Below are 23,031 nucleotides of genomic sequence, written 5' to 3'. Positions count from 1 at the left end.
TCGTCAGCTTTTTCACTAGTCCCTATATGTCAATTAAAGTGCGGATGTTTTTTCAACTCTGAACGCGTCAGCCCACTGTATGGGAGAACACTGAAAAAAGAGGAAAAAAAGAAAAGAAGGTAGTACCCTTAAAAGGAAAGACAATTCCATCATTCAGAAATATCGTTTATAAAACTTTTGAAAAGTATAGGTTGCAGTTGTTCATATTGTTCAACTGCTGACCCGTTGTCCCATCAGGTACAGAGCTGTACTCTGGTTATGTTCCTTCCTTTCCTTGGACCATGGAGTTCTTAGGACAAAGCATTTTTTTCCAGATCCTTTTCAACCAAGAAACAACAAACTACAATAGTCAAACATCAACACAAACATTAACCACAGCTTCCCCCAGGATATCCTAAATCTTGACCATTACCTTCTCTGGGAAGTGGGGGTCCTTTCCCTTTAATTCAGGCCAAACGAGGATCATGCTACCAACAATAATCACTGTGGAGGTGTAAACATTGACCATCGATGGTCATGGGGAAATGGTCATGATTGACCTTTGGGTTTTTGTTTCTTTTGGGGTTTCTGTTTGAGATCTTGGCAGTCTAATTTATCAGCTCATTGAAGTGGTGTTTTTATAAGAGATGACCACAGTGACCCAAAGGAAGGTCAAATCTGATGTCAGGAGTGACCTGCTGAAAGTGATGGGAAGGTTGGTCATTTAGGGGTCATCAAGTCCACGGTTAATACCTCAATGGTTTAGGGTAGGCACTGCATCAGAATTTAAAAGCTGTCCATTCTAAGTTGATCTTGTTAGAGTCCACTCACAATATTCACCAGAGCTTGCATTTAACACTGGCCTAGCTACATTGCTTAGAAGAACCTCCTTTGGGCCAGTAAACATCAATTCTTTTGCTATGTGGGCAACTAAAATCTGTGTGACCTACTTTTTCTATATTGCTCATATTTCTTCCTGATCAAGTGTGAGTGATTTATTTCCAAAGGTGTTAATTTGTTTTATTTCCAAAATTGTTAATTTATTTTGAGTGTATTTTGTTGACAAAGAAACAACTATCTTTAATACATCAAATAATGTAATCACAAAATGTTCTAAATCGAGTACAAAAATGGAGACACTTAATAATTGACTTCCTACACTTCAAAATTCTCAACATTCCGAACATCTTATTTATGCCACAGTTGAATAACAACTCAGGGCAAATTACTTGGTAATTCATAATAATTTAACAATCAGTGGTCCTCGCGGTCATTCATTGGTGATAAATTCCTAGTAATCTGAGTTGACGTGTTATAATTTAGTGGACACCCTTCAAAGAAAAGAGGGGGGCCGCCATGTTATTATAGACATTGTGCGCTGGTTGTAAAACACTCATTAGAGTAAACCATGGGTGTTAAAGTCCATGAGGTGTCCGATTTGACCCAATTACTCACCAATCTTCCATATACCTCTGACCACTCTCAGTGACCAGGAATGCTTTAGAATCTGCCGTGTCCCCCCCTTCTTTTTGACTGGCTGGTGACTTTTTCCCTGGACCTTTTTTTCAAGAAGAATTGGAACGTACTTTGTGTTCTGTGTTCCCTTTGACTTAATTGTATTATTTAACAGGTTTTTTTGGGTGGTTGTTGAGGTTTTATGATTTTATACCCATGCAGAGATTGATAAATGAGTGGTCTGGCCAAGTGAATGAATTCAAAATAGTTTATGGTCGGGACTTTTTGAAAAAGGAGCTTATTCTTTTTCTCCTTTTTCTTCTTCTTTTAAATATAAGAGGAATGCTTTAACCCCAAGATCCCTTGAGTAGAAAAGATATAATTAGTTAATTAATTAAGTTAGACTTAATTAATTAATTGTAATAAATACTGGGGTGGCTGTGAACAAAATAAAGCAGGCACAGGCCTGATATTTCACGTAGGCATCGACGGCGATTGCCTCCATGTCCCCCTGGTCATTGCCTTGATGCCCTTGAAATGCTCTGCAGTTGGAATTGACTATTTCCTCAAAATTTCCTCAATTTCCAAGGAGAAAATCCCTTGGTGCCCCCGCCCTTTCCAAAAACGAGGCGTACAGTCAGGTCTGCAGGCAGGGACAAGAAACTGGTTTTCTTCTTTACTAGAATCTTTGTAATGTGCATTGACTAACGACATGCAGTCTGTAAAACGTTCCATGCGGCTGGGTAGGTACGTCTCCTACACACCTGTTGGCCACAGCTGAATCAACAACGTTTGGCATTGAACTTCTTACCCTCAACCAGCTGGTCAAGTGTTAAATGCCTTGTCTGCCGTCACTATTTCTAGAGTTGCAGTTTCTCAAAAGTGGTAGTTTTCAGCTCAAGTGTATGCATGGCAAAAAACATATTTAAGAGGCCTCGAACTTCGGTCTTGAAAGGCCTCGAACTTTGGTCTTGAAAGGGGCATAGCCATTTTGCTCTGGTAAGGGGGCACCTCTATGAGTAGGCCTTAACTTCACGAAGGCAACCGAGGCGATTGCCTCTATACCCCCTAGCCTTGGTGCCCTTAAAATAACTCCAGTACAAATTTACAATTTTCCCCAAAAATGTGCCCTTTACCATGGAGATAATGCCTTGGTGCCCTTGCCCAATCAAAAACGAAGCATACAAGCCTGTATGTAGAAAGAAAAAAGTAAATTTCTATTGAAACTTTGCAAAGGGCACTACAGCAAAGCACAGGCCATCCAGGCAATTGCTGTGGGTGCGGTGGGTTTATTTGAGACCTGTTTCAATACGGGGCACTCACTGCAAGGAGTAGGCTAACCATCTTGTAGAATGATGCTGTTACAGATGTCAACTTGAATTACAACTTGTGGTGGAAATAGATTTGTTATGGTTGAGAAAATCACGGCTATTTTGTACTGCACCTTTACATGTAAGCTGATTACAGAAAAAAAGTAGGAGTTACTGCCTAAAATGTGTGGCTTTAAATGTTTCTAATATATGTCCCTGCTGGGGTGATACATCATGAAGAATGGTGTATTGGCTAATAATGTTCACTCAGTTGACGACTTGTGAGGAAAATGGATTTAGAATGTTTGGGAAAAACACTTCAAACTTCCCCTTTAAATTGATAACAGATAGTCAGTGATAATCAGTGTAAATGCTGCAGGAAGTGAGAATAACAGACAATTAAAAGATGTCTAAATTCCTTAACTTGCTTTATTTTTTTTTTGAGTCATTGTTTTAGACAGTTAGAAAAGTCAAATGAAAGGGGAAGATTTGTTGTATTTTAAGGTTATGAGTTAGTGGAGGTTGAAAAACGGAAACAGTCGCGTCCACAATCTAGATTCGATTTTGAGTCATTCCGCCCGTGAACAGGAACAAAATATAAAATGTTATGACTGTGAAATGTTATGATTTTTAAAGTTCCTGACGTATAGGACGTATAATCAGCAGGGCGGGTGTGCTTTTGTGAATAGGCCGAATGTTGTTATGTTGGTTCATGATGCTGTGTGTGAGAAATCCGAAGATAAACCGTATCGGGTTTAACTTTGAGCTATCCGAACGAAGGTATTTTTATTTTCCCAACCACCCTTCACTGCTTGTAAAGTTTAAACCTGTTTGGTTCTTATATGCCGTCTGAACATGGCTATAGTTGCACATTCTGTGTACATCTCTGACCCAGTCACAAGACTAATGAAAATATCCCTTCTATTTGGATATTTCAAAGTCACACATCTGGGGGTTCTGATCGAGCACGGGCTTTCTGAGAAGTTGTTGCAGCATATCGCACTGGGAATGAAGTTGGGTAGATCCTTCGCACGTTTTTGTACATTACAGACTAAAAAAATAATAATAATGTGCGAACAACAAAAATAATTGTTTCAAATGCACAGTTTGGTTTATTTTTCTGTGCAAAGATAAGTAACGTGTGAATTATGGGGCAGTTTGGTTTGTTTTCTGCGCAAAGATAAGCAATGTGTGAATTATGAGACTCACACCAAACAGGTTCTCCTTGAAGAACTTAACACCTTTGCCAGTAAGCACTGGAAGGACAAATCAAGCAAAAGTGATGACAGAATTTGAATGCCTTCAACAATTTGAAGGCCTTCCCAATGAAGTTTCCCAACAGCTAAACTCAAACTAAAATAACATTGAAAGACTCCATGTTTCCAATTTAGATTAAAGTATATGTTTTCAATAATTCAGATCAAAATTGAGCAACACACATTGTATTTATTTCTTTTTATTTATTTCAAAGAACTTCTCAATGTTGTGACCTGTATTGAAGTGAACCCCTTTCCTTGATTAATGGTGATTTTTTAAAATGTTAATCCCCGAAGTCTGCTACGGATGTTTCTTAGTATAGCTGGCAAAGATAAGAATTCAAGTGACTTCCTTTAAGCCCAGCCCCCCCCCCTCCCGCCACCCTCTCAAATAATAACAACAACAAATACCAAGTTCAGGTTCTGGTTCAAATCTTCAAATCACTCGTCGTCGTCATCGGACAGTTCCAGACTTTTTCTCAATCATATTTGGAATGTGACCAGTCGTTAAATATCAATTTGCGAATCTCTTGGAAATTGTTTTGACAAAGTGGAATAATGTGATTTTCACTGATTACAAATTGTGAACCCCATGAGAGTAAGTTCCTCCCAAGGAAAATGTTTTAAATACTTTTAAGCAAAACCCTAAAGTCCCTTGAGCGATCTGATGACCGGATCCATCGGCACTCTAACAAAACCTAACAGCAGACTGTAACTGCCAAGATGCCCAAAATTTTGGACTCGGTTATTTTTAAAATACTAGATCCAGTGGCGAAACCAGAGAATTGACAGGGGTGGGGGGGGGGGGGGGGGGGGGAGTTCGCATCTAAAACGAAATCCAAGTAGAGCATAATCACTTTCCTTGTGAACCAACCAAAACACATGCATGTGGATTTTGAAGGGGTTGTGGCGATGTGAAGGGTTATACAAATCGCACGGACATAACCAAAAGAAAGTCGAGAATGTTTTTGCAAATTCATGCATAAAATCATTCTCTGACATTTCCATGTCTGGTTTCTAATAAAATCTGAAGTCTATTTCCAAACCTTGTTGACCCGACCTTCTTTTAGCTGAGGAGCTTCGAGGGAGGCTCTTTAGACTTTGAAAAGTCTCAAGACATGTTTCCAAAAAATAACTTCCTTTCTCTTGGGGTTTTAAGCACTCATGGGCCCAATTTCATAAAATAAAGCTGTTAAGCAGAAAACACTGCAAGTCAAATTTATTTACTAAGCAAAATTTTTTGTTCGGGTACCAGCCAAAACAATGCAAAGGTAACATTATTTTGGCTGGTAACCTGTTTCTGCTAAGCAATACTTTTCTGTGCTTACCAAGTTTTTGTGCTTACATCAGGCTTTATGTAATTGGGCCCGGGCGTTACAGGGGGACACCTGTGTGTTTTATACGCGGAAACGGAAGGGAGTTGTAAACGGTTCTTGTAGAGGGTAATTCCAACCCCTGATCCCCTACCTGTCAGAGTTGCACCACTGCCACATTTCCCGAAGGAGGAAGGGGCAGGGGGGTTTATTTTCCTGTCCTTGGATCCACAAATAATTCAGACTAAGTGTAACTCCTGTGGTGAACTATGAACTACATGTATAACATCTTGCAGTTAAATTGCGTTTTTGTGGGTATGCAACGCTCTGTTTTGCAGGTGGTCCCTGGCAAGTTTCGGTTGCCCTTTCAATGGCTATGATCTACTGCATACTTGTCATGTTCCCTGTGTTAGATAGCAATTACGCATACTGATTTCCAGTACACTAAAAAGGGACCAGTCTACTTGTTCACTCTCACTTAAAGGCTGAATTGGAATTAGCGGCAACAGCTACGGCTAGATTCCCGCGTCACCATGCGTTGGGGTATTACATGTCCTTACCAACACCCCTAGCAACAGCCGTAGCCATATATTACTAATTTGGATTTGGCTTAAGGCTGAGTTTGAATTGTGTCTACGGCTATCGCTGCAGTTTTTTGGATCGCCATTTCATTTTGAAGTGTACTGTAGGTTGTCCTCTAGCAATATAGCCTTTGTAACAGCCGTAGCCAGAGCTGTATCTGCCCAAATCTCTGATGTGATGTTTGCTTGTTGCACATGTACATACGTTTAATGAACTTTCAACTTTCTCGGTCAGGAATTTTTTTAAACTTTGCTCTACAATGAAGCTAGGGCCCTTTGACAACTTTTGTACCCCTCTTTTCTTATCAGTAGGAGGGCATGCATCTATAGCGGGGTTGGAACACTGCTATACCCCCTCATGTTTGCTAAAGCCCGTCATTAATTTTTGTCTTCCTTCTTTTTTCTCTTAATCCACAGCTTCCTGCAGTGTGGGAGTGTGTTTCAATGGTGGAACATGCCAAGGTGGCTATTCCCAGATGTGTCTCTGCCCCCCTGGATTTGAAGGGCCCAGATGCCAGTACGGTAAGTCAGTATAACAGACAATTGTCTTGTAGAAAAGGCAATTGATTTGATTGTTATCGATCAACGACCTTCTTTGGAACAGCGTTGTTGGTTTTGTTTTTAAAGGCACTTGATACTGTTGGTTTTTACACACATTTTGTTTTTAAGCATAAAGTTATTTGGTAACGAGCCCTGGAGAGCTGGGCCCAATTTCATAGAGCTGCTTAAGCAAAAATATTTGCTTAAGCAAAAATTTCATTGCTTAGTAAAATCAGATTACCGGCCAAAACTCCACTCAATTGTAATGCTAAGTAAACAACAGCTTAATACTAGTCATAAGCAATGTATATGGCAGGAAATTTTGGCCAGTAACATGTGTAAAATAAGCGAGCTATTTTTGTGCTTAAGCAAATTTTTTGCTTAAGCAGCTCTATGAAATTGGCCCCTGTTCATAGTATAAATCATTGTGAGAAACAGCTCTCTCTGAAGTAACGTAGTTTTTAAGGAAGAGGTAATTTCTCATTCAAATATTAGAAGACTTCAGGCCTGAAGCCTTTTATTTGGCAACTGAAAGCATATAAAAATGTACAAGGGAGTTTTTTCTGTCATTGTTCTCTTGGATTCTGTTCCCAGAATCTTTGTAAAATCTTTAACCCCGGGGGTTATCCAAAGGTTAAAATGCCATCATTTCAACATACCTGCTTAGATCAGGGGCCAATTTCATAGAGCTGCTTAAGCAACAAATGTGCTTAAGCACGAAAATAGCTCGCTTATTTTACACATGTTACTGGCCAAAATGTCCTGCCATATACATTGCTTATGACTAGTATTTAGCTGTTGTTTACTTAGCATAACAATTGAGTGGAGTCTTGGCCGGTAATCTGATTTTACTAAGCAATGAATTTTTTGCTTACGCAAAATTTTTTGCTTAAGCAGCTCTATGAAATTGGGCCCTGGATTAAAACAAATTTGTCAGGAACGACTCGACTTACTCAACCTTGTCAAAGACGTTCCTGAATTGATCATTGTGACAGCATATATTTGATTTGTTTCCTAAAACACTTTGAACAAGATTTAAAGGAACACGTTGCCTTGGATCGGTCGAGTTGGTCTTTGAAAAGCGTTCTGTAACCGTTTGTTATAAAATGCATATGGTTAGAAAGATATTGTAAAAGTAGAATACAATGATCTACACAAATATGCCTCGAAATTGCGTGGATTTCTTTTCACCTCGTCGACTAACACGGTCGGCCATTTACATGTATGGGAGTCAAAATTTTGACCGTGATAGTTCGCGACGTAAAAGGAAAACCGTGCAATTTTGAGTGATACTTGTGTGGATCAGTATATTCTACTTTTAAAACATCTTTCTAACCATATGCATTTCATAACAAACGGTTTCAAACGCTTTTAATAGACCAACTCGTCCGATCCAAGGCAACGTGTTCCTTTAATGTCCAGTTCAATTTGGATGATGAATTGTTACTCGTTCTTTGATTCTTATAAGGGGGTTGATGACTGTGTACGGGATAGATAAATTTCCTGTATAAACACATCAAATCATAATTGCGAGCTGGCATAGTTTTCAAAACCAATATGGATGATATTGAGTGGTCATACCATGGTCATACTGAAGCAGGGTTGACTGTACATTGTAGATGCTGTGGCGGGCACGGGTCGTTATCGGATCCGCGCTTAAATACAACTTGACCCTGACTCTTGCCGACTCAAGTTGAAGTCACTAAGCGGACTTGAGGCTGAGTGGCGAGGTTCGTTTGGGAGGAAATATACCGCCCGACTATAAAAGATGGCAAACCTCTCTGTCAAGACACACACAGTTCCCAAAATAATACACAGTTCCACAAGAGATTTATGAAGAACAAACAGCAATAGATGTGGTTTAATTGTCAACCTCTTCAGTAAACAATAAACGATGAGTAAATGTGGTTTAATTGTCAACCTCTCCAGTAAACAATAACTATGAGAAAATGTGGTTTAATTGTCAACCTCTTCAGTATCCAATAAATATGAGAAAATGTGGTTTAGTTGTCAACTTCTTCAGTAAACAATAAACAATGAGAAACAAGCATCAGTCAATGTGGTTTGAGTGTCAACCTCTGCAGTATCCACCACAATCAATGACCAATACAGAGCTACAGAGCATTAAATAATAAAGTACCAGTTACTTGCAAAAGACACCTACGTTCTACTCAACTATTACCCGTGATTCTCGCGCCTAAGCAGCACCAGCAATCGCCTAGTCAACCTCCTAACTAAAGGTTAAAACGCCACGCGTTAACAAGCACGCGCTGCAGCAGTGCCAACCACACCTCCGGTATAAAGCACAAAAACCGTCAACCACGCCGCCGGTAAACCACAAAACAGCAGTCAACCGCAACGCAGGTAAACCGCAAAACAGCAGTCACCCACACCGCAGGTAAAGCACAAAGCAATCACCCACACCGCAATATAGCCCAGCTATATCGACAACCCTAGGTAAAGCACCAGCAATTACCTAAACGAGTCCCGCAGCCGCCACGTTTGAGGAGAAGGGGACTAGCACAAAGCACAGTCTTCCCTGCTTCAACTCACGTGTACCCCCTGAGACATTCACACAGATACCCTGAACCACAATCCTGCTAGTCAACCACAAAACTAACGTTGGCTAACTCAGCGACGGACTGCTACCCCAAAAAGATCGACAAGCACTCAGCTTCCGTCAATCCTTTCACCCAGAATTTCTCACGATCAACAGCACAAAGCCTTTCAGCTAATCAGTGAGACCTAGAATTCGCTGCATATAACTTGCAATAAATCACGCACGCTAGCGCAGATTGCACAACAAATAACACTTGGGTAATAATCAGAGTAAAAGAACGTACCTGTTTCTTCCTTGAATGCTCGCTGCCGACTGACGATGCACGCATGGTCCCAGAAGTACCAGCGTGCTCCGCAAGCCAACGCATGCGCAGATCGTGCATAAGCTCGCGCATGCTCATAACTACACAATTTATAACATACACCCGGCACTGTCCGTCACAATGCGTTATTGCAGGCTGCCATATTTTAGTGATCAAATCAAAGGCTTTTCAACTTTCCAAGTTGTATGTAAAACTATACATGAAGCTGCTCACAGTTGCCCTGTTGTTGTGTTTCATGGTTAAGGGGTTGTAGCTGTTAGTTGCCAATCCAAATACGTTTTTTGATAGAGTGCCACTCACTTTCTTGGAAATTAAATTATTTGACTTGCACGCATAGCGTTGTGGTTGGATATTGAAGTACCTTTATTATTTCTAAATAAAAACCTCTCCCCCCCCCATCGAGTTAAAAACCTGCTGAAGATGTTATGATAACACCTACTATGCCAATTAAAGTTGTCTACCACAACATTTAACAACTTCTTGGAAACTTGGTTTTAAAAGGAGTTAATCCCCTGTTTGTGTACTCTGTGCTAATAATAATAATAACGGGAAGTTAGTCTGCAGCCATTGATGACGGTGATTGGAAATCACTACTTTGGCTCGTTGGTCTAGTACTGATTATAAAAATAGAACTGAGTGGTCATGAACATCCCTTGAACCAATGCTTGAACATACTTTGATGCATACTGTGTACATGTACACATGAGCCCCCCCCCCCCCCCCCTTTCACACTAGTGTATTCCCCGGGGGCAACCATGGGGGAATAATGGCCAGCCCTTCTAAACTAGGATCACTTAAAAGCAGTGGACACTATTGGTTATTACTCAAAATAATAATTAGCATAAAATCTTACTTGGTAATGAGTAAGGGGGAGAGGTTGATAGTATAAAAGATTGATAGAAACGGCTCCAGCAAATAAGCATATCTCGAGGAATTGCCACCCCTGAAGTGTAGTAGGGAGAAGTAAAGCGGTAGAACATTTTTATGTATTACTTGTTCACATTTCATGATGAAAGTTCACTTGTTGTTCAAACCTCTGAAGTTTTTCCTTTATCCAGTTCTCATGAATGTACTCCAATCGTAATACATGGATTATATCCCGTGATATGATTGGCTATCGCTTAAAGTAATGGCGCCCTCTAGAACTAGATTACTCAAATGTCAAGATAACCGATTCGGCTGGGAGCTGGTCACCAAACAAAGTTGAAGGGTTCACACTTAGTGTAGTGAACTTGTCTATCTTTCTGGAATTTGCGCCTTCTAATACTGGTAATATGAGATGACAATTTTGGGAAATCGTATCAGTAATGGGAACAGTTTTATCCCTTGGAAAGAAAAACCTGGTGTTTGTGAAACTCTAAGTTTAATGGGGAGTAGGAACAAGTTACCAGTAAACAAAATATCTGGGTATTGACCCCTCTGAAGGGGAGCTAAGCCTAGCTGGGATCCAACCACCAATATCAACAAACGGTTAGGGCTCGACCAGAAGCCTTTCGGGGTATTAAACTGCAGAGAAATGAGCCAGAAAATAACAGGTGAATGACCAGAAAGGTTGGTCAGATTTGATTTGCCTTTTTTATTTTTTGACACAGCCATGCATGGCCGGGGAGCCAGCCCAAGAAATTTTGTGACAGGCCCCAAAAACCTGGCAGGTAAAAATCGCTCAGTGGTGTGTAATAATTGGCAATACAAATAGGTGTGTCCAATAATTTTTTCTTTCTTCCCCTTTGTTGAGAGCGAGAGAAAGAGAGAGGTTTGGGGGGCTTGTTTCGAGATGGCATTCGTTTGAACCAGTTAGGCACGTAATTGAGCGTAAGCTTGTAACAAAAATTGCGACAATGACGTACATGCTTGACAAGCGGTCAAACAGAAACAGAAATGCTGTGCTGCCGATTTTGAAGTAGAAAAAAAAAAAAATCAAATTCAAAATTCCAGACAAGGTCATGGCCTTGACAAAGCTCTGCTTCTAATGTATGAAAAAAACATGACTGATATTACAGTGGGACTTTTTTTAAGGGTAGGTCTAATTAAAGCCTACATGTAGTAAAAAAGTATAAAATACCCTTGAACTTTTTTTCTTTTTTTTTCCTTTTTTTTCGGGGGGGGGGGGGGGTGATTTGCCTTTGTTAATCGGCTGTCGACTTAAAGAGTTCAGGATTTTCAATTGAAATTTGGGGGACAAAATCTTGCCAGTGTATTAAGAAAAAAAACAAATTCCTATAGGTGTTGAGTTTGTTTTCTTCATTTTTATACTTTACCAATACATACATATGGAAGAGTTCAACCATAACTAATGACTTCTTTTTTAGAGAAAGAGCCGAGAGATGTAGCTTTTTCAGGAATGAATTTTTTTAATTAAAAGTGTGGAGAGGTGAAGGGAAAGTGACAACACCTCAAAAGACCGAGGGGTTCATTAAAAAAACAAATTCTGAGGGGAACTCTGTGTGGGAGCAATTTCTACCAATTGTCATTATTTTCAATGCTTGGGAAGCTTTTAGATTTTTGTTTTTAGAAAGGAATCAATTTTAGTTTTGCTATTTTGAGTACACTCTGAAGTCCCAAATCTTGTTCCTGTCTTTTGTTTTGCAGTCCTCTTGTAAAAATAAATTCCTTTTTTTAAAGAGGTCATTAATTGGCTAGTACCAGCGATCGTGTTACTTATAATGAGAGTTGCTCTCTTCATTTTCTAGCCTAGGAACGCAGATAATCTCAGGCCTGCACCAAGGCATTTTCTCCTTGGTAAAGGTAAAGGGCCCCCCCCTACTGTATGTTAATTTCTACTGGAGCATTTCAAGGGCACCAAGGCAATGACCAGGGGCATGGAGGCAATCGCCATCGTTGCCTCCATGAAGTATCAGGCCTGTAATCTGTTTCGTTCAAACTAACTACCCAAATAATAATACAAAACACAGTGTATTGTTAGCCTCAAGGGGGAAATGACTCAATCCGATCATGTTCCTGCCACAAGCCATCCTGATGATTGGTCAGGAATCATGTTGAATTTCATGCCACCAGACACGCCAATCAGGGGAGGGAGCTTTAGACAATGCGTTAAAGACGTTCGTTGCTGAGTCATCCGTTGAGTAAAGGTGGAAGGAGCTATATTAAGCACCTTACTGTCCATGATTCCCACCCTGTGTTGAGTTCATATGGTAGAGGTTAACTCAGTATCATTATAACAAGGGATTAAGGTTTCCAGTGAAAAGCCACAGCCCTTTTGTGCCCTTCACCCCTCTTATGTTCTGCCGTTATAATAATATTTGATGATAGAAATCACTATAAATTTACAGTTATAGTTATGGTTAATTATCACAACAACAATGGGGGGGGGGGGGCGCTGTTCACATCTGCAAACTTTATTTTAATCACCTTTAAAACTCTATACTGTAGGCTAGATCCGGCTGAATTGGCGGCTCTGGCTTCCTTTGTTGCTAAGGACAGCTATAGCCAGAGCCACAAGTTTGGAATCAGCCAAAAAGATTCATATTGACCTAGACATAGCCACTTGAAAACAAAACTTCATGCTATTATTCAATTTTTGTAAAGCTTAATTGCAACTAGTTCCTTTTTTTTTTTTTTTTTTTTTACATGTAAGTGTGAATGTATAACTACAGTTCAGTCAGTTAATCTGTTTGTATTTAAAATAAATGTACCCATAACTACAAAAGGGTGGGTTATAAACCAGCCTTTTCTACTCCACGAGATTGTCCCGCTGAGACGTAAATTTAGTCATAACTTTCCCCCCAAGCTGCGCCGCTCAGAAATGAAAAGAAAAGGGGAAAAAATGAAATGGAAATGTTCCTTCCGACAGTTATATGCCCTGAAGTAATTCTTCACCTTGAATGTAAAATCAAAAACGAAACCCTTCAACAAAACCGCTAACCTCTTACTCCGGCAAATAAATCAATTTGATATTTTTCAGGTCCCTAAAAAAATGTGCTAACCTTAAATAAAAGGCAAACACCGCTTGAGCAAGGGTAGAAAAAAAAATTTCACCCGGGGGCTTCAATTATGTCATCTTGGCTTAATAATACCCTTGATGGGGAACTGTGCATGACTTTATAATCAGTTTTTGCTACTTTCTTTGTGTGGTTCGCGCCCCGAGCGTTTGTGGAGCTTTAACAAGGTGGATAGGCCAGGACTCTATAGGATTGAAGTTTTTCATTTTTGTCCGATTGCGGCTGGCCCTAGATCTACCTCAGAGATATGGGCGCACAAGGCTTCGTGGAGACCTCTTGAATAAAATTGTTTCCTTTTGTGTCCGAGGGTTATTATTTGGGGTTTTTTTTGGGTGGAGAGGGGGAATACAAAAATTCAGGCTTGTGTCTGGGCTGGACAATCAAAATTCCTTGTCATCTTCCCTAATCCTTAATAGGAATTGAATTAAGTGTCGGATAATCACTCTTCACAAGAGCGATTAAAATGCCTTTTTTTTGTAGTAACACCCAATTTGACATTGTGAATTTGTATAGTTAAATAATTGTTTTGTAACTATCCATATTTTAGATTCTACTACAAAAAATACGCCACCTCCGATACATACAAATTCATTTACAATTTTGAGGGATTTTAGATCTGGGGCAGATATTGTAGGTCCTTTTGCTTTTTGTATTCTGCCAAGGAGGCAGCTATGTGGAAGAGAAAGTGCAGTACTTGAGTACACACTGCTTTTTTTTTTAATAAGCTTTCTCTGAAACGTCAGCTCATTCAAAAAATACTTCACCTTTAAAGCCAGTGGACACTATTGGTAATTGTCAAAGACCAGTCTTCTTACTTGCTGTATCTCAACATATGCATAAAATAACAAACCTGTGAAAATTTGAGCTCGATTGGTCGTCGGAGTTGCGAGATAACTATAAAAGAAAAAATCACCCTTGTCACGCGAAGTTGTGTGCTTTCAGATGCTTGATTTCGAGACCTCAAATTCTAAACTTGAGGTCTCGAAATCAAATTCATGGAAAATTACTTCTTCCTCGAAAACTACTCCACTTCAGAGGGAGCTGTTTGTCACAATGTTTTGTACCACCAACCTCTCCCCATTACTTGTTACAAAGTAAGGTTTTATGCTAATAATTATTTTGAGTAATTACCAATAGTGTCCACTGCCTTTAAAGGAACGTTACAGAATTGGTAAGAAACACAAATCATGAAGATCATAGATTTACATAAGACTTACACGGCCTAATGATGATGATAGTAGAAAACATCCCTTGAAATATTTCTGCCTGAAATGTCAAATTTTATTAGAAATAGATAGTCTAACTTCGCGTTTGGAGTTAAAATTTGTAATCAGTTGTTCACTATTCTCTTGTGACCCAGATGGCCATTCGATTTCAAACTTCTACAGGTTTGTCAGTTTATGTATATGGTGGATTACATAAAGTGCTTACACTGCCAACAACTGTTTTGTTAGCAAAAAAACAATTTGTGAAATGTTCCTTCAAATGTATTTTTCTCAAAACATGGAATGGAATTTCAGGCTGTGGGTGAAATCACCATTTCATGAAGACAGCAATTATTTTGTTTTTCAATGAATAGTAGTTGTAGTTGCACAGAGATCTTACTGCACCAGTTGAATGACACCAGGGGATGGGAACTAACTATTACGAATTTGTCAATGATGTTTTCAACTTTTAAAACTATCAATAAACTCCAACCAATGAGTGAGACAAAATGAGAACACTCTTTCTGTGTTAACGACAGAGATAGATTTTTCATAACGTCATAAACAGATCAATCATCGTTTCAACCTGGAACTACGGTGCTTCAGTTCTTGCCTAATTGTTTGGGAAACAAGTTCTCAGCGCACCTTGATAAACAGGTAAAAGCCATTCTCTCACAGATCTTGAACTTCAAGGTTTGGGTAATTTTTGAAAAACATATCCTCAGGGAGTGATTCACACGAAGGCAAGAAAACAAAATTCCCTTTTTAATTTTTTATTTTTTATTAAGAGGATTTCTTCTAGTCTTATTCGTAAGTTCCTTCCTGATGGTTTAATTAAGGCACGGCATGGACTATCCACTTTGTCACCATTTATGTAAAGACAGCATTTCCTCGGCCGGTCACACATTAAATGAACCCCAAACTCAATAAGGCAACTTCTTTAAATGTCTTTTCCCTTTGACTCCTTAAGCTGGACGTTTAAGATTGCAATTGACACTACATCTGCCACTAGCCACTTCACATTCACACATATATTCAACAACTCATGATCCCTAATAGATAGAAGTTGCTCGCCAAACGAGGGGGAACACCACAGAATAGAGAAAAAGAGGGAACACTGTTGTCATGATTTTGAAGGCACGGTAAACACAGGATGTTCATAACAAGCTTCCTGCAGCACCAAAACCCACTTACGTGGTGACAACAACCAAGTTAGGAGTTGTTTTTTTCACTTTATTTAATAAGTTTAAACCCATCTGATGGGATTCTTGTTGTTTCCTGTTTCTCTGTATGCTTCAGTTATAAAAGGGCAAGGGCATCAAGGCTTTTTCAAGGGCACAAAGGCAATGTCATGGAGGCAATCGCCTTTGATGCCTCCGTTAAGTATCAGGCCTGCACAGTCCTGTTTGTCTGTAACACTCTGTTGCCCACCTGATACTTACAACATAAACAGTCCATTTACTAAGCAGCCCAGTCCCTTAACAAGTTAACCCATCACTGATCAACCCGTTAACTTTCCACTGATTATGGCGCGTCTCTGATCGGAGTATCACATGAGATGACTTTGGGTTGAGATTCCGCTGCAAACTCTCAACCTCCTGTTTACAGTATTTTTCCCCTGTATGGTGCAGACGCGACCATATGGCAGCCACCAAGATTATACCCAAGGACGATTTTTTGGCAAGCGATTTTAACAAAGTCTGACAGTTTGATTGAATAGGAACATGAATATCTTCCCCTTTCCCCCTTTTTTTCCCCTTCAAGCAAAAATAACCTGTCCTGGGAAGGAATATACTGTATATACCGGGCTCTGGTGGTTGAAGAAACCTTCCTGTGATGTTTGCCTATGATGAGAGTGCTTTTCTTGGTGACTGTCTTATCTCTTGTTTACCCTAAACTCCTTATGACTGTTTTGCTTTGTTTGTAAACATCTTGTAAGATCCTCACATAAATCACAATTATGCATCTAAACCCTTACTCTCAACAATGTTTCACTGTCAGGTCTCTCCTCAATCTAACAAAATCCAACGCCCTTTAGTTACTCAACACAAACTGTTTGACTCTGATTATGGTGGTAGGCCTGATCCCATGTAAAGCTCAATCAGTTTACTAGTTCAGTCCTCAGTCCAACACCATTCAGTAACTCAACACCCAAACTGTTGGACTCTGATAATGGTGGTAGGCCTGATCCCATGTAAAGCACAATAAGTTTACTAGTACAGTCCTCAGTCCAACACCATTCAGTAACTCAACACCCAAACTGTTGGGACTCTGATTATGATGGTAGGCCTGATCCCATGTAAAGCACAATAAGTTTACTAGTACAGTCCTCAGTCCAACACCATACAGTAACTCAACACCCAAACTGTTGGGACTCTGATTATGGTGGTAGGCCTGATCCCATGTAAAGCACAATAAGTTTACTAGTACAGTCCTCAGTCCAACACCATTCAGTAACTAAACACCCAAACTGTTGGACTCTGATAATGGTGGTAGGCCTGATCCCATGTAAAGCACAATAAGTTTACTAGTGCAGTCCTCAGTCCAACACCATTCAGTAACTCAACACCCAAACTGTTGGGACTCTGATTATGGTGGTAGGCCTGATCCCATGTAAAGCACAATAAGTTTACTAGTACAGTTCTCAGTCCAACACCATACAGTAACTCAACACCCAAACTGTTGGGACTCTGATTATGGTGGTAGGCCTGATCCCATGTAAAGCACAATAAGTTTACTAGTACAGTCCTCAGTCCAACACCATTCAGTAACTAAACACCCAAACTGTTGGACTCTGATAATGGTGGTAGGCCTGATCCCATGTAAAGCACAATAAGTTTACTAGTGCAGTCCTCAGTCCAACACCATTCAGTAACTCAGCACCCAAACTGTTGGGACTCTGATTATCGTGGATATAATTTTGAACTTTGATAACAAAGCAGTTCCAACATCATTCACTTACATTACTTCATATACATACACAAATTGTTGGACTCTGATTATGGTGGTAAAAGTGTTGATCAGTTTAGTCATGCACCATGCAGTTATTCAACCTAAAGCATAACAAGTTAACGCCGGGAAAAAAAGAAGAAAAAAAATAACCCTTTCATCGGTGAATTGATAATCAAACATTATCAAACATTTCCTCTTCACTACCCCCCAGCTGTAAATCTTCTTGATAATTTGTTTTTAATTAGAACCATAAACTCGGTTCTTTGAGTCGGTTGCGATGCTGTTTAAAGTATCCCCTTGAGTAATTGACATTTTCCTGATCACTGCGTTCCAACTGAGATGACCCATATTAAAATAACCTTCGTGTTGAAGGAGAAATGTCATTGAAATACAGGAAATGATTAAGGCATTGATGGCAACGATTTGTGCCACTCAAAAGTTGTGTCATTTCAACCCCCCCCCCCCCCCTTTCCAATTCCCTGCTACCTTTAAATACCTTAATATTTAATGCAGGGTGTACTTTTGGTAATAACCCCGCAAGTTAATGACCCATAAAAACTAAATTGGTAAAACACAGTAGGAGGTGATGATGTTTATAAAAGATTGTGAGAAACAACCCCCTTTTAAAATAATTTAGTCTTAGAGTGAGCTAATTTTCACCCAAACAGTTGTCAGGCATCTGAAAGCACACAATTCTATGCAACAGGTGTTTTTTTTTTCCTCTTTCAATATTTTCTTGCCATGTTGATAACCAATTGAGTCAAAATTTTCACAGGTTTGTTATTTTATGCATACATTGTATGTTTGGATACACCATGGATACACCATGTGCGGATATTGTTCGTTGACAATCACTACAAGTATATCCTGCCTTTAAAGGTGTCATTGACAGTCTGTGTTGATGAGGCTCCATGCCAAAACCAGACACTACCTGTCAAAACATAAAACACAAAACTGGGTACCCATCAAGCACCATACGCCTTTAAAGGTACCATTGACAGTCTGAGGCTCCATGCCAAAGACGGACACTTCCTGTCAAAACACAAAACTGGGTATATTTTCTCATTATATACCTCCATACGCCTTTAAAGGTTCCATTGACAGTCTGAAGCTCCATGGCAAAATCAGACACTGTCAAAACACAAAACTTTTTTTTTCTTTCTCATCATACACCATATCCAGTGACCGTGATCCAGTGGTTAGGTGAGTTGCATGACTTGCAAAATCACAAGGTTGTGGGTTCAAATCCCATCAAACTAACCACTGATTTCACACTGACTAGAATAAGTAGTGTTGTCAAGTTACTGAATCGCAATTTATTGATTTGTGCAATTCACAATGATAGACGGTAGTAATGGTATGAGATAGATTGGCTGTTGCCCGCTTGATCAGCTTGATCGTCTAAACAATCAGCGAACAAACAAACATAATAGTAAAACTTTGAATACATTCTTGGTAATTGAAGAAGGATCAATACCTTATAAAAACGCCTCTTTCCTAACCTCACCACTCCCCCACCCCCAATCTAAAAGATGACAAGGCTACCTCTTAAACTTCATAAACATTCACTTCATGTGCACTGACTTGTCGTAATCCGTTAAGTGCGGGCAGAGTGGTCGACTTGTCAATGTCTTCCAGACATGCACATGAGACATCTGGACAATTGTGTTTTTGAACAAAGACATTGAAAGCGAAGCTTTATATATTCCGGTGATGACATTGGATCAATAGATTATGGGGGTTTTATTCTGGATTGTTGGAGAATGTTTTAGTTTTGGGTGGGTGCGTAGTTTCCCTGGAAGCACAAGGTCTGTGGACTCTGATTGTGGTGATATGCCTGATCCCATTTGAAGAAAGCATGACAAGTTTGTATTATACTACGGCAGGCCATAGTTCAATGGAATCAAACGAGACATTGAGATTGAGTTTAAGCAAAACCAGAACCAGGGCAAGAGTGCTCTCATCTTGGAGGCAATATGACAGACCCGGCCATCCATAAGACATCTGGACAATAGCATTAGACATTGACAGAGAAGATGCAGTTCAGCGATGACATTGGATCAAAAGATTATGTAGTTTCTTTGGGGGATCGTTGGGGAATGCTCTAAGTTCAGGAGGGTGTGTGGTTTCTTAGAAGCTAAAAGGTCTGTGCCAGAAGAGTTTATGTGTTAAAAGCCAAGATGTATTCATCATGGGGATGGGCAGCTGACAGATTTATTCTTGAGGAAACTGTAGATGCAATTCCCCCCCCCCCCAAAAAAAAAAAGTAGAGCGTTGGTTTCTGTACATTTACTCACATTGCATGAAATATAGGAACATCCTTCATGTTTTCATATTCCACCCTTGACATGTGCCGCCCAAAACTGATAAAATTACTCAAAATGTACATGTATTTAGGAGAGGTGGAGTAATATGAAAACTGAACCGTAACAAATAAGTACTTAAAAAAGTACACATTTTATTGTTACTTTTATGTATGCACTTATTCAAGCATATGATTTCTCAGAACTTGTCCTAGTTAAGGATTTTCTCAGAATCTCCTTGAGCCTTCAGAAGTTAAGAAGTAAAGTTAGTCACTGGAAAGTAACAAAGAAACAGTCCAAAACATGTAGTTTTGTCTTCTTTGTGATGTCACAGAGTCTAGACGTGCGGGAACCCACGCAGGCCCACTTTCAGGAATTATCACATTTTGCATAAACATACTGACAATCACCGCGTTGATGTTTAAAAGAACTTGACGAGAAAGTCACCAAGAAGCTCTTGCACCACAACCTCATCATTCTCTCATTCAAATGACACCATTTTTGAAACTCCGAGTCGTTGCATCGACACGTAGTAGCTTCTGACTTATCACGCAAGTGGCTGTACTGGTCATTAGTCAAACACACCTGTATGTATACAAATAATACATACCTGGACTCTGAAGAACTTAAATCCATCCACAAACAACACTCCAACGAGAAAGTCTTGTATCTTCTGCTCGTACCCCTCTTGAAGAAGAAGGGATATAAAGAAAGAAGAGTATGGGTTGAGGTTACTCAAAAGTCAGCATTCTTACCTCTTGTTCTGAAGGCAAAACACGAGTGGAGTGCATACACAAGATTGTGAAACACACAAGTTGTGAAACATGTGAATCTGGCCACTGAAGGAGTGCCAGAGGAAACTGTGACTTATCAGAATTACAAAAACAAATTGTATAAAAAGCAGTCCGCTTCTTTCTTATGTCACAATATATTATAAATATATAAAAAAGTACTATAGGTTTGCGTTTATATAACTGGTTGAAGAGAAGCATGCTATGTTTGAATAGAAAGCACAATGACGAGGAATCAAACCCACACTTTTTGAGTTAATATTACAGACTCCACTCTCTGTTATGGGTTTGTTCAGTACCATCTGACTAATCTTTGCTGTAAAGGATCTCTTCTCTAAGTCACTCCATCAAACAGTCCTACAGATTTTTATTTATACAACTGGTTGAAATGAAGCAAGTTATGGTTAAAAGCACAATGACTAGTATTGAACCCACACTTTTTGAGTTGATATTACAGACTCCACTCTCTGTACTGGGTTACTATTATTCAGTACCGTTGAATGACTGATCTTGGAAGTAAAGGATCTCTTCTTGAAGGCACCCAATGGATTGGAAAGATCACCTTAATTTGTATTATCGATGTTAACCATGTGTCACCTCGGGACTTTTACCTACCCGATGGAGAAATAAGAAATTAACTTGTTTTCTTAAACAACAGGCAAAGAGGACAATCGTCAAGGGATGTATCAGTTTTCTTATTTAATCTATAAGACTAATTTGAGATCAAAAACTGCAGGAAACTAGTAATAACTTCAGGGCAAAATAGTTTCTTCTCTGCAAAAAAAAAAAAAAAGTACAAGTAAGTTGAAAACTCTGTAAAGACAACGGCCAGGACGGAATATGAGAGACCCTTGGTGTATGGTGTCATTTCAGTCAGTTGTTATGCCAGCATCAGGTGTCAATGTTTTTGAACAGCCAGCACGCCCGGCCAGTGGAGCCTAGAGATATTTTTGTGGGTTTTTCTTTTATGTGGCCGGGGCATAGTTTCTGTCAATATTGAATCGAGAGCAGGGAAGGGTTGAGAAAAAAATGATTTTTTAAAGATTTATGACCGGAGTAGTAGCAAGCCCTCCTGGGTCTAAAAAGATCTCAAATAGTCAAAGAGGTATTTCTTGTGTTTTTCCCAGAACTTCTTTATGCTGTGGATTTAATTGGCAGACTTGTTGTTAGACATTAATAATAGTCATAACCGCAGTCTCAGTGTTACTCATGCTGCAGACAATAGGCCTGCGGTACACAGTTATACTGACTGTTTTACTGCTTAATACCAAACCACATTCTTAACAGAAAAGGCTATCAGTGACACCCCTCCCCCTTTCTTTTTAAAGGAATACTAGATTTTGTGTCGTTAAAATCGCTGTTAGTTACTCAAGATTAACCCTCAAAGACTCACTTTAAGTCAAAGTATATCATTGGTTTTTGGAGCCATTCGATTGTTTTAATCTTACATACATGTAGATAAAATCAATACAACTAACCTGTGAACATTTTAAAAGGTGGTAGCGTTTTTTGTTTTTTTAGTTATTGCTGAAAATCTGGAGTTGTTATATCCAGGCAGGAAGAATAATCCATAATTGGAATACACAATCTAAGAAAAAAAACACACATCTGACAGTAAGTTTCTCAGGTTCAAATTTGTTGGGGTTATAAACTGATATATTTACTGGAAATGATTCTCAAAATACTTTGAAATCTTTTGCACCAAGTATGTTTTATTTTATTGCCATTAATTTTAAGAGTGACTTCTAAACGTAAACCTTTCCTTTATGGTTTATGCTTCTTAGACTTTTAGGAGCATAAACCCGCGTTCAAAACACTCAACATGAGGTTTATTTGTTGAGCGAAAAAAAAATAAATCAAAAATAATGAACGGTTTTAGGTGTCTGTGGTCGCAAAACCAAGGGGTCGTAATTAGTGGAAAGCCATGGTGTATAAATACCGCAAGTACGCTTAAAGCAACAAACAGGTCTTGTTTTTGTGACGCAAGAAGGCAACTATTTATACTTTTAGAGAGAACACTTCCCCGTTTCCATGATAAATGTGGTTGAAATCAATCCAAGAACTTGAGGGTAACGGAAATATAATTGAGAAAACTTTGGAACTCGGATGAATGTTTACTTTGTAAAAAGTCTTTTTGTTGGAAATTAAAAAGAGTGATGGTTTCTGTTTCGAAAACAAAAAACCACAGACTTCTTGTTTTATAAGAGCATGTTACACCCCAATACACACGGTCTTGGTAAAGTTTGATTAAGACCTGGTTTGAGCTAGTTATTCTATAAACTCAAACCCTTTGCGGTACCTACACTTTAAAGAGCAGGGTCTCAAAACACCCTAAAGGGGTTACTACTCCCCCCATCACGTTCCACCCTGGGTTGCTCTCTGGAGGTCAAGAGGGGACCAACACTAATGTGACTGTTGTGACTCAACGTCATCTTGGCCATAACCGCCAAGGATGAACAACAAACACATTGCTATCCTTCTCTGAGTGCGCAGACCACTCAAGAC

At 39.4% G+C, this 23,031-nt stretch overlaps 1 protein-coding gene across 2 annotated transcripts in view; it reads left to right on the top strand.

Moving 5' to 3' along the window:
- Positions 1-23,031, top strand: part of LOC139950402 (uncharacterized) — a 133,762-nt gene that overhangs the window by 59,402 nt on the left and 51,329 nt on the right. For both annotated transcript variants that reach the window (XM_071949049.1, XM_071949047.1), the window contains exon 4: positions 6,312-6,416. In XM_071949049.1, coding sequence (XP_071805150.1) covers positions 6,312-6,416 — 105 coding nt within the window. The remainder of the gene's footprint in view (positions 1-6,311; positions 6,417-23,031) is intronic.

This window comes from Asterias amurensis, chromosome 18, assembly GCF_032118995.1.
Source record: "Asterias amurensis chromosome 18, ASM3211899v1".
Taxonomy (NCBI): Eukaryota; Metazoa; Echinodermata; class Asteroidea; order Forcipulatida; family Asteriidae; genus Asterias; species Asterias amurensis.
Note: the sequence above shows the minus strand (reverse complement) of the source record. Positions and strands in the feature narration are given on the sequence as shown.